Source organism: Xyrauchen texanus, chromosome 10 (assembly GCF_025860055.1).
Source record: "Xyrauchen texanus isolate HMW12.3.18 chromosome 10, RBS_HiC_50CHRs, whole genome shotgun sequence".
NCBI lineage: Eukaryota > Metazoa > Chordata > Actinopteri > Cypriniformes > Catostomidae > Xyrauchen > Xyrauchen texanus.
The window spans coordinates 197,769-209,465 of NC_068285.1; the positions used below are offsets into that span (position 1 = coordinate 197,769).

At 40.2% G+C, this 11,697-nt stretch overlaps 1 protein-coding gene across 1 annotated transcript in view; it reads left to right on the forward strand.

The window, feature by feature from the left end:
* The window catches only part of LOC127650775 (uncharacterized), an 87,639-nt gene that overhangs the window by 59,419 nt on the left and 16,523 nt on the right, over window positions 1-11,697 (forward strand). Inside the window, 1 exon segment of the mRNA XM_052136409.1 lies at window positions 5,098-5,654. Within this exon segment, the coding sequence (XP_051992369.1) occupies window positions 5,098-5,654 (557 nt within the window).

Genomic DNA, 11,697 nt, shown 5'->3' on the forward strand with positions numbered 1-11,697 from the left:
AGGAAGTTCAGGATGCGGTAAAGCATCATGGCTGATTGCCTTGTGCCTGTTTGTTTGCGCACACACCAGGCAAGCATCCAATATCAACAAAGTATTTCTTCGAACGTTTGCAATGCAGTATGATTGATTCAAATTTTGTATCACTTTCTCTTTTGACACATGTGATACACCATGATAATGTCTACACAGCATTACAACAGTAGATGCTGGTAGCGCGATTCTACCTTGTTTATCTCTTAAGATACCAACTTGATCTGGTTTTACTTCATTGGCTGCCCAATGAGTCAAATCATCTTGAGTAGGATTCGCTTGTAAGATTTTAACATCCCAATCATTAATCAACGATGAATTCATCATCGGCACTTCATTGTTTTGTTCATTTACATGCGGACTACGTATTGCTTCTTTTGCTGCCCATTTCGCTACTTCATCCGCAAATCTGTTTCCTTTGGCCTCGTCAGATTCACCTGTTTTATGACCAGCTACTTTAATTACAGCAAGCATCGATGGTTGCTGTGCTGCCCTAATCAGCTCGGCCACAATGTTATGATGCGAAATTGGTTTTCCTTCGGAGGTTTTGAAATTTCTTTCCTCCCACAATTTAGCAAAATCATGCTAAATTGAAGTGAAATGACTCCAAATACGCATATTTGGAGTCAGTATATATGTTGATACACTGACCTTTTGCCAATTGACAAGCTCTTGTTAAAGCAATCAGTTCTGCGACTTGTGCTGATTTATGTGGCAGTGAATACGCTTCAATTACTTTATCAGGCAATTCAACAATAGCATAACCACACAAATATGTACTGTCGTTTGGCTTAAAGCAGGATCCATCAATATACCAATGCATTCCCTCCTCCAGGACAGACGTGGAAACATCTGGCCTGCAAGCAGTCGAAATTTGGATCCTGTTCAGGCAGTCGTGATCGTCGCTCTCAAATTCACCTTGTGTCAGCAACCTATGCAAATGTACAGTAGGGCCATGAATAACAGAAGTTACTTTCAACGTTACATTAGCAGTAGCTAACAATATAGCCTCATAGCCGGAACGGCGTTGGGCAGTCATGTGTTGAGTCGAAATATTATGCATAATGGCTCCTACCTGATGAGAAACATGTACAATGAGAGGATTTGACAAAACAATCTTTTCAGCATCCTGTATCATGATTGCTGTGGCAGCCACTGCACGCAAACAGGCCGGAAGTCCCCTAGCCACTGAATCAAGGGTCTTGGATAAATAAGCTATTGGACGGAAAGTGCCCCCATGCTCTTGGGCCAGGATTGCTGCGGCTGTGCCGCCACTTTCGTACACGTATAGATGAAAGTCTTGTGTGTAACAGGGTAGGCCAAGGGCAGTGATGATTGCAAATGTTTGAATGCTTGATTCATCTCACTTGTCCATGTAATATCTTCTTTGTCACCCAGCGTAGCTTCTCGCAGGATTTTGTCATACATGGAGCAATTAGGCACCCACAGGCGGCAGTAATTGACCAGTCCCAGGAAGCTTTGCATTTGCTTCCGTGTGGATGGATGCTTAAATGTAACGATGGCTTTGATCCTGTCCGCAGACAGACGAACTTGGCCTTGTGACAGTTCATGTCCAAGGTAATTGACTTTTCTCTGCACCCATTGAAGTTTGTCTTTAAATGCCTTGAAACCAGCCTCAGCCAGAACATTGCAAACAATCTTTGAGGCAGCAGCACACATGTCCTCAGAGGCACCAGTGACCAGAATGTCATCAGCATATTGGAGCAGGCAGGTGTCTGGAGGGAGTTTGACATTTTTCAGTGTATCGTGCACTACAGCGGAGAAAACAGCCGGAGAATCTCTGAACCCTTGTGGGAGACGCGTCCAACTGTATTGACAATTCTGAAAACAAAATGCAAACAGTGGCTGAGTTTCACGATCAACAGGAATACTGAAAAATGTGGAGCTTAAATCAATAACAGAATAAAATTTATGTTCTGAAGGAATAGAATTAATTATAGCCTGAACTTCTGGTACAATAGGAGCAAGTGGTTTGATCAAATCATTAATTTTTCTCAGGTCTTGCGTTAAACGCCAAGTACCATTAGCTTTCTTAATTGGATTGATTGGTGTATTATAAGGTGAATGAGTTCGAACCAGAATGCCTTTTTCCAAAAATCGAGCAATGAGAGGTTTGATTCCCTCCTCTTTTTCCTTTGAAAGCGGGTATTGGTTTTGAAACACAGGCCTAGTAGTTATCAAATTCGCCCTGTAGGGCTGGACATCTATTAACCCTACGTCATCCTTGTGTTCCGCCCACAATTGAGGGTTGACTCCCGAAATTTCCGGTAGCGGCACAGTTGCAGACGAATCTTCAACAAGAGCACTTCCTGTGTCGGTTGTAATGGAAAAAACTGAAGGAAACAGAAGTGTCAAAGAGTTAGAATCAAAATTCAATTTCATACCAAGTTTATGCATCAAGTCTCTACCTAACAGGCAGAATGGAGAATTCGGTATGATTGCAAAAGCATGCATTGTAAACAATGTCGGTACATCCTTAGAAGTAATTGGTAAGGCGGGCGTCAATTCGCATTTCACAGGAACATTATTAATCCCTACAGAACTAATTTTCTTTCCCGTGATGGAGCCTGAGTACACATCGGAAGATAACAAGGACACCGACGGGCCGCTATCGATTAAAAACATGTAGGGTTTATGGTCCACATTTAATTCAAGGAATGGCAAAACATTTGATTTATTTGGATATTGCATCGAAAGTAGTGAAAACTCAGACTCTTTGCTGTCGCACCGTCAGGCGCAGTTCCATTCAGTAGGATATCTCCCTGACTCTGTTACTCCCTGTCTCTGGTTAGGAGAAAACGAAGGAGGGTTTTTGTTCTCATAGCCATTAGAGCGCTTACGCATCTGGTTTCTATTAGGCTGCTGCTCAGCTCTTTGTCTGCAAAACTTTGCAACATGTCCAGAGCGGCCACAACAGTAACATTTAACAGGCTTTGTCTTGTTAAGGAATGGACGTTTCTGAGCCGCAGCATCAACCTGTAACATTATCGGAGTTTTCCCTTTGGAGGAAGCAAAGGCTCCAGCAGAGGAAAGCTCACGTAAACGCTTGCCAAGGTCATCAATCGACATCGTTAAAAAATTATTCGTGGTGATATGAATCAATTGTGCAGTCTCATCATGCATGTTATTTAGAAACGTGTTCACAAACAACTGACAATTATCATCATCAACCGGAATCGCCGATTCTTCAATCCATGCACGTTTAAATCTGTTGAAAAAAGCAACTGGACTCTTGCCAGCTTTTTGTTTTGCGTGTGAGATGTCTTGTTTGGAAGAGCAGTGTGAGAGAAACTTTTTTCTCTCTCCTCAGGCTGTGAGACTGACTTGGGAGGAACACTTCCCACTCTCTCAGTCTGTGCACTGAGATCAGCCCATGGGGGAGAAAATTTGCGATCTTTGTTTATTCCAGCAGCTTTATCTATCTCAGGTCCGCGATCCCAGTACTTTTTCATAGGATTGTTTCATGTAATCAAGGTCCCATTCTGGATCACCCCAATTTCCAAAAATCATGTCTTTCGCTGCAGACATGTCTCTATCTTTAAAGGAACCTTCACGTGGAAACGGATCCAGCTGTGTTTTGTCAGCTGACCAGCCAGCTAAATTTGATAGATATGGTTCCGTATAAAAGGCTTGATTATTTCTTTCCATAAAATCTTTCGGAGATTCATTAAATAAAGTTGGATTTATTTTATTTCCCATTTTTGAAGCCACACAAAAATGTTCTCCTCTAATTCAGAATAAACAAAATTAAAATAATCAAATAGAAAACAAAGAAGAAAAATTCTGCAGTGTCAATTGTTAGTGAAGCATTTTAGTCAAGGAAGCAAAGAAACAAGAAGAATAGAGAAAAAATAAACTGTGCATTAATTCACTCACAAACCCCAAAAAAACGACGGAGCTTTTTTATGAAATATCTCCCAACAATCTTTCTTACAAAAGTAAGGATATCACACAACGAAGAAAATTGATCACGTTTTCTTCACGTTAGGTCCCGTAGTTTATCAAAAACTTACGAGGTCAATCACAACAGCAAAAGAGGGAGCTCAAGTCTCTTTTGTGTTCTTCCCGCATCTCATTAGAAACACGAGGATAATCCTCCGCGATTTATCAAAAATACGAGGAGACCAGTACACCCCCAACGACAAATAAACTTGATCATGTCCTTTATCGCTCTTCCCGCATTAATTAAAACACGAGGAGTCACCAATCCCTGGTGACCTATACTGATCCTACAATAACCCAATACGGCACTATCATAACTTCATTATTATATTATATGATATTATATTATAATCATATACTTTAAAATTATTTCTCAGCAAACAGTAAGAATCAACTCCTCATTAAAAGGAAAAATTAGATTCTTACCGTTTGGAGAAATCCCATCACAAGCCCCTAATTGTTAGAAATAAAAGTCTTCTAAACCACAGAAGTGCCTTTTCTCTCCGTCTTTTATTGAGTCGTGAATGAATCAATACAAAGTATTGAATCCAACGTTGGGGAGCGAATAAAATATGTAGCTCGCTCTTCTAATATGTGGCATGCAAATATATACTGTAATAGAAAAGGGAGTTTATAATTCTAACCAATAAGAGCATACATTACCTCATATAGATATCACAAATAACAATTCCATATATGGCAAAGACTCCTTCTAGTCCTTGAGAGCATTCGGACCTTTTGCCATACACATCATACATAAGACACACAATACAATGTATACACAGATAGAGTGAGGAGGGGGCTTTTACAGCTCCATCCTAATATGAAACAGATGTTTGATAATGCATACAGAAAAGAATGCATCAACACAGCATTTCTCTCTTGGACAGAGCTGAGATATAGAAATAACATTTCTTACACAGACACACGCTCACACACACTCACTCACACACGCTCACACACACACTCACACACACAAACACACGCACAAAGACACACACGCTCACACACAAACACACACACTCACACACTCACACACACACACACACACACACTGGTTTAGTGATTGTTGTGTTTTAAGTGTTTTTCTCTTCTTGTGTTCAGGGGTCTGTGATCTCACACTGGATTCAAACACAGTTCACACTAAACTCATTCTGTCTGAGGGGAACAGGAAGGTGACACATGTGAGAGAGCGTCAGTCATATCCTGATCATCCAGAGAGATTTGATGAGTGTCCTCAGGTTCTGTGTAGAGAGAGTCTGACTGGACGCTGTTACTGGGAGACTCAATGGAGTGGAGATGCTGCTGTTATATCAGTGTCATATAAAGAAATCAGCAGGAAAAGAAAGAGTGATGACTGTGTGTTTGGATACAATGTAAACTCCTGGAGTCTGTACTGCTTTAATAACACATTCACTGTCTGGCACAATAAAAACAGAACTGTCATACGTCCCCCTTCACATGACTGTAAGAGAGTAGGAGTGTATGTGGACTGTCCGGCCGGCACTCTGTCCTTCTACAGCGTCTCTGACACACACACACTCACACACTTACACACACTCATCACCACATTCACTCGACCCCTCTATGCTGGATTTATAGTTGATCCTGATTCCTCAGTGTGTGTGTGTGAAATGGATCATCAGAGACACACACACACAACTGGATGAGTGAAATATACTCACTGTATCTCACATCAACACAACTCCAAACTCTTTCTAGAAATCATTTCATCAATTAAACTGATTGAATTCAATACAATGACAGTACTTTGTGTCTCACTGTGATGTGATTGAACTTATTTACTATCAGATTCAATAATAAAAATAATGTTTTTAAAATCCCAAATACTTCAAATGAATAAATGAGTCTATATATGAACTCTTTATTAAACACACGGCACATTCAGATACTCATTGTTTTATTTATACTAAATAAACATTTACAAATACAGAATTCTTGTGATTTTTCTACAGTATATAAATCTTAATACTTAACAGACAATTCTAGAAAAAACAGCTTCACACTTTTGCATTCATAAATGGATTTATAAGAACTAATTACAGGATCATTTAAAGTTGGTGTAAATTTGACAGATTTTAAGAGTTCACTCATTGATAAAAGTAAAATGCTGTCATCATACACACACCCTCATGTTTTTCTGAACCTTAGACATTTTTATTCTGTGAAACACAAAAGGAAATATACGGCAGAACATTAGAGACTAACATTCTCAGTCACCATTTTTGTGGGATATTCTGCGCGCAGTGGGATGGTTGGAACTCAGCTGGCCTAATTCTTCGGTTAGAAAGAACTGCAGCTACTCCAGAGTGAACTTGTCCATTCTCAATATTTATTAAGCCACAGAAGTGCAAGTCGTAGACAGGTTTGCGTGGATATACATATAAAAGTGGTTTCTGTGAGAGAACAAAATAAGGATGATAAGTATAAATGATAATATGACATGACAGAATATACACAGATAGTACCTGTATACATATACATGGAGAGGTTAAAATAGTATTAAGTTAAAGCAAACCTTATTGAAATATATATACTCTAAATGCAGACCGCTGCAGCTAACAAGAGGTGTCAGATTACAAAGTGTGTGCGCTGCTCTAGCACTCCCGTGCGCTCTTTGTACCATTATTAATATGCCGATAAGACAAATATTTGAATCAACATGCAAGCAACTCCCTTTTTCATATGAATAAACATTGTTAACAAATATAACATGATGACTCGTTAAATACACGCGATCACTGCGCCTGATTGTATGTATATTGACACAATAATATTTCTGAGGTAAAATAAACTGAATCACGATCTGACACTTTCAAAAAACCATCTACAATGACATTAAATATCTTTACTTACGTAGTTATGAACGCACAGCAATACCACACAAAGAAGAAAGACTTTTAGAAACGAAACAATGCCAGGAAAACTCCGTGCGCTGGATGCTGCCGAATGAAACCTTTTGCGCATACATCAGACAAGTCTGAACAAGTTCGACTCGCGCATGCGTGCGGTGGGGAATTTTGTAAAATTTTCTTTAATTGCATCTTTCTTTTCAATTTAAGTGATTAACTGAAATTCAATATTGAAAAACCTTCTGTTGTGTTTGACAGAATAATAACATACAGGTGTGAAACATACGGAGCCCGTAAGAGGACAGAGAGGAGGACTTTCCCCACCTAATATATTTTACATTTCCTCACAATAGTTTTTGAAACAGCACATGTTACAGTCTTGTGTTTGTAGATCTGTTTGTGTAATGTTGTTTATATTATTAATAATTCCCTTTAATCATTTCATGCTTCAATTTGTTTAATGATTTTGGTCTTTCCACTTTCAAGTAGATAAGAGCTGCACTTTTATGACACTTGTTGACATAGAAAAATAGCTGCCAAATCTGCCCAAGAGTGTCCAAAAACGGCTGCCGAGTGGTCTGACTTACCTTGAAAAAGACACTTTGTTGAAAGGATCCAGAAATATGTCTGGACCGTTCTAATTCCTTTGTTTTTGTTTACATTCATGAAATAGTCTCTAGAATGTGGTTGTCACTCTTGTAAATAACCGAACTGTGTGTGAATGTAACAGTATTAAGCACTCAAAACAGGTCTGACAACTGAATTTGGCAGCTGTGGTCTAAGTATATTGTTATAAAACTTTTGAATGTATTGCAGTGCAGTTAGATTCCTTCTGTAGATTTTGTTCAGAAGAGGAAGAAAATATTATGTATTTATTTTGGTATTGTTTGGAGTTGAATAGATTCCTTTTATGCTGCCTTTATGTGCTTTTTGAGGGTTCAAAGTTCTGGCTACCATTCACTTGCATTGTATGGACCCACAGAGCTGAAATATTCTTCTAAATACACACACAACTGGGATGGCATTAGGGTGAGTAAATGATGAATGATTTCAGTTTTTGGGTGAACTGTCCCTTTAAACTCTCCAGAGGATTCTGTGCAACTGGATCAAGTTTTTTTTGCAGTTGCAATATTCAGTTCAAGTTATATTTGCACACATCTCATTTAGAAGAGAACAAGTGGACAGTCATCCATATAAAGCAGAAATAAGTATTGTGTGCTGTAGGCAGGACTGGAATAGACGTCTGTCCAGGTTGACACAGGTTATCTGTAAGTTCTCTGTCTTCAACTGGAGTTCACAGAAAAACAGAAGATCTGCAATAAAAACACAATGAAATTCAAACATTTCTATACAAGCCTCTACAGGATCAAATCTGATCTGGTATTTCCTCAGCGTGAGTCGGCAGCTTTGTGTGAGAGTTTTCTGCAATTCTTTAACAAAATAAGAGACGTAAGACTGAACATCACACCCTCCTCCACATATGTTCTGCTGGTCTGACTACATGTCATGTTTTCATCAATTCACAGAGATTTCTCTCTCTTCTCTGCAGGAAATTGTAAATAAGATGAAGACTACTGGCTCTTCATTTGACATAATTCCTCCCTGGCTTTTTAAAGATGTTTTTAAGTCAATTTGGTAAAACCTTTTAGATTTGATCAACAAAAGTCTTGAATTAGGAACACCTGATCATTTGAAACATGTCTCTGTTCAGTCACTGCTTAAACGAACAAATTTAGACCCAACAACTTTCTCAAATGTACAATTTCTTGGAATAAAATGAGATATGTGAAATGTTTCAATCAGGCTTCAGAAGACACCAGAACTGGTGTCAGTATATGTGGATAGTGTAATGAGTGTCTATTAGTAATGGGTGATGAGTTAGTCCAGCAGGTGGCAGTAATGGATTGTATAAAGGTGCATTTGCTGGTAATTTATGATGTGTGTTCCTCGTGGAATAATGACACCAGTACCAGCAATCCTTTTCTCTTTATTTGTTGTCTACTGAACAATACAGATAGTGCCCTGAAATTTGACAAACAAGTCAGCTCTGTGGTCAAATCCATCTTTTTCCATCTTAGATCGCGAGCAAAGGTTAAGACCTTCCTGTCTTTTAAGAACTTTGAGAGGACTATCCATGCTTTTATCACGTCTCGACTCGATTATTGTAACTCACTTTATACAGGTATTAGTCAAGCTTCCCTTTCTAGTCTCCAAATAGTGCAAAATACAGCAGCAGACTCCTGACTGGAGTTAATAGTTTGTTAATAGAGTTTGTCTTCAAAATCTGTGTATAAATGAAAGATCAAGTGTCTTTCTGAATTAATGTTTTTTCCTCTTGCTCCCCTGAAACAGAAATATATGTTGTATTGTGCTCGTGTTTTGTTGTTCAAAGCATAAAATAATAATAATAAAAACACAAAAGCTATTTTCTCCTCATCCTTTGAAAGTCAGCTCACTTAAATCACGTGAGTGTGTAAAATCTGTTGTGACTTTAAGACACTGTTGAATAGTAAATCTTCACTTCTGTTCAGAGCACTGTTGTGTCTCGACCGGTTCTTTCCTCACAAGAGACAAACTGATGATTTGAAATGATAATTTCTTCTGAAATTAATGTTGTCTGCATTTGGAAGTACATCAGCACATTGATGACATTAAAGGGAATAAATATAGACTAAAAGCAGCAAAACTTGAATTAGATTTGACAGAAAATAAACTGCTGTGAATAAATCAAAATCAGACTGATCATGATGAGAGTGATCTCACTCCTCTAACTGTTCAATTTATGAAGATATTTGCATTATAAAATAAAGAGTTGTAAAGTTAAAACGATGAATTACAGAGAGGAGGATGAGATCAACTGAAGAACATGAGACATCATTTCCATTTGTACTACAAAGATTTATAGTTCAAGTTGAAATGACAAAGCAAGAATTGTGTGCTGAAATCACACTAGCTGGTATATATATTTACTTGTGTACATTAATTTACAGCTTGAAATCTTTAGAGCTGTCTCTGTTCAGTATTATTAACACACATACACAAAAGGTTTCTTACCACACTTGATTTGGAGTGCACATACTGAGTAAAACAGTACAATAATAATAATGGAGATCATTTTTCTGTCCAGTTGTGAGTAAATAATCCACTGAAGATGATTCATGATACTGTTACAGCAACATCTCGATCGTGTTTTCTCGTGGAGAAATGCTTCAATACAGTCGCATTAGACGCGTCTCAAATGTTTCGTTCCCTTTACAAAAAGCTTCACTTTGATGCTGCGCTTTTGCTAAGCGCTACGGGGAACAATCTTGCATTGTGAGCAGCTGTGAATTTGTGTGAAACACGTCAATGAACATTGACCTGAATTTATAGCCTCGGCTGGTGAAGATCATTAGATGCACCTGTGGCCAGGCTATAAAATAGAGGCGTCACCAGCGTGTCGACAGATACCTTTTTCTGAAGAGCATACTATGCTGTGTGTCTCACAACCTGCTAAGAAAACTTTCTTCCCTCTTTGTTAGGAGTTAGAAATTGTTAGGCAGTGCGCAGAACTTTCTTTACTTTCTCTCTCTCTGCTCTGAAAGAGATTATATATATATATATATAAAAAAAAGAGAATGACGGAGAAACAGAGCAAACGATGCGTGTTTCCTTGTCAACGTCTCATGACGGACAAGGACACGCATGAGTTTTGCTTTGTTTGTTTGGGGAAGAGCACGCGGCTCTGGCGTTGGGGCGGGCGCGGCGCATTGTGACCTTCTTTCGGTCGGGATGCTCAGGCCGCCTCGCTTACTTCGAGCCAGCACCGCACTTCATTCGTGGTAGCGTCCCTTTGCGCTCTCTCCCCAGATCCGGCTGGTCCTTCTCGTGTTCTTGAAGGCGCTCGGCGCTCTTCAGTTCAGGAGGGGACCTCGATTCCCTTGGGTCTATAGATTTCGAGTTACCCACATCAGAGCACTCAAAACATGATGCAAAATCCTCTGAGGAGTTACTCGATGTGGTTACTCGTGCTGTGGCCAGACTTCAATTAGACTGGCCACGTGACCAAGAAACCCCCAAACGCTCCAAATTAGAGGATAGATTTCTGTCTGATGGCCAAGGGAAGGGAACACCTCATCAGTCCCTTCCCTTCTTTGATGACCTCCACGATGAGCTTGCTCGTTCAGGAACCCTTATACCTCGCGCATTCACGTGCCCTCAACGTCGTTATATTCGACTATCGTGGGTGCTGAGGCGCGAGGGTATTCAAGGATGCCGCCGGTCGAAGACACACTTGCGGGTTAACTCTCGCCAGGTTCGGCATCGTCCTTGAAAAAACCTGCTCTCCCCTCTAAGCCATGCAGGACTACCTCCATGCTAGTGGGGAGGGCTTATCAAGCGGCAGGTCAGGCTGGTGCTGCGCTGCACACCATGGCTGTGTTACAGGCGTACCAGGCTGACCTGCTAAAAGATCTGAGTCGCGGGTGAAACTCTCGGCGAAGAGGCCTTTTCAGAGCTTCGTCGAAGCTACGGATTTGTCTCTCCGCGTTACCAAGCAGTCAGCCCGTGCCATTGGCGGTCTATGTCCGCTTTGGTCAGTACGGAGAGGCATTTATGGCTTAACCTGTCAGGCATCCGAGATAGGGACAGAGTTTTCCTAATCGATGCCCGGTTTCGCCTTCTGGTCTCTTCGGAGACGCCATGAATACTGGTTATCTCCAGATTCCAGGAGGCTAAAAGCCATGAGGAGGCCTTTGGGCAGTTTCTTCCTCGCCAGCACTCAGGGGCGGGCCGTCGGCCACCCAGTCTCGCCCGATTCTGCTAGGAGTGAGGCTCAAAAACAGAGCGTGGC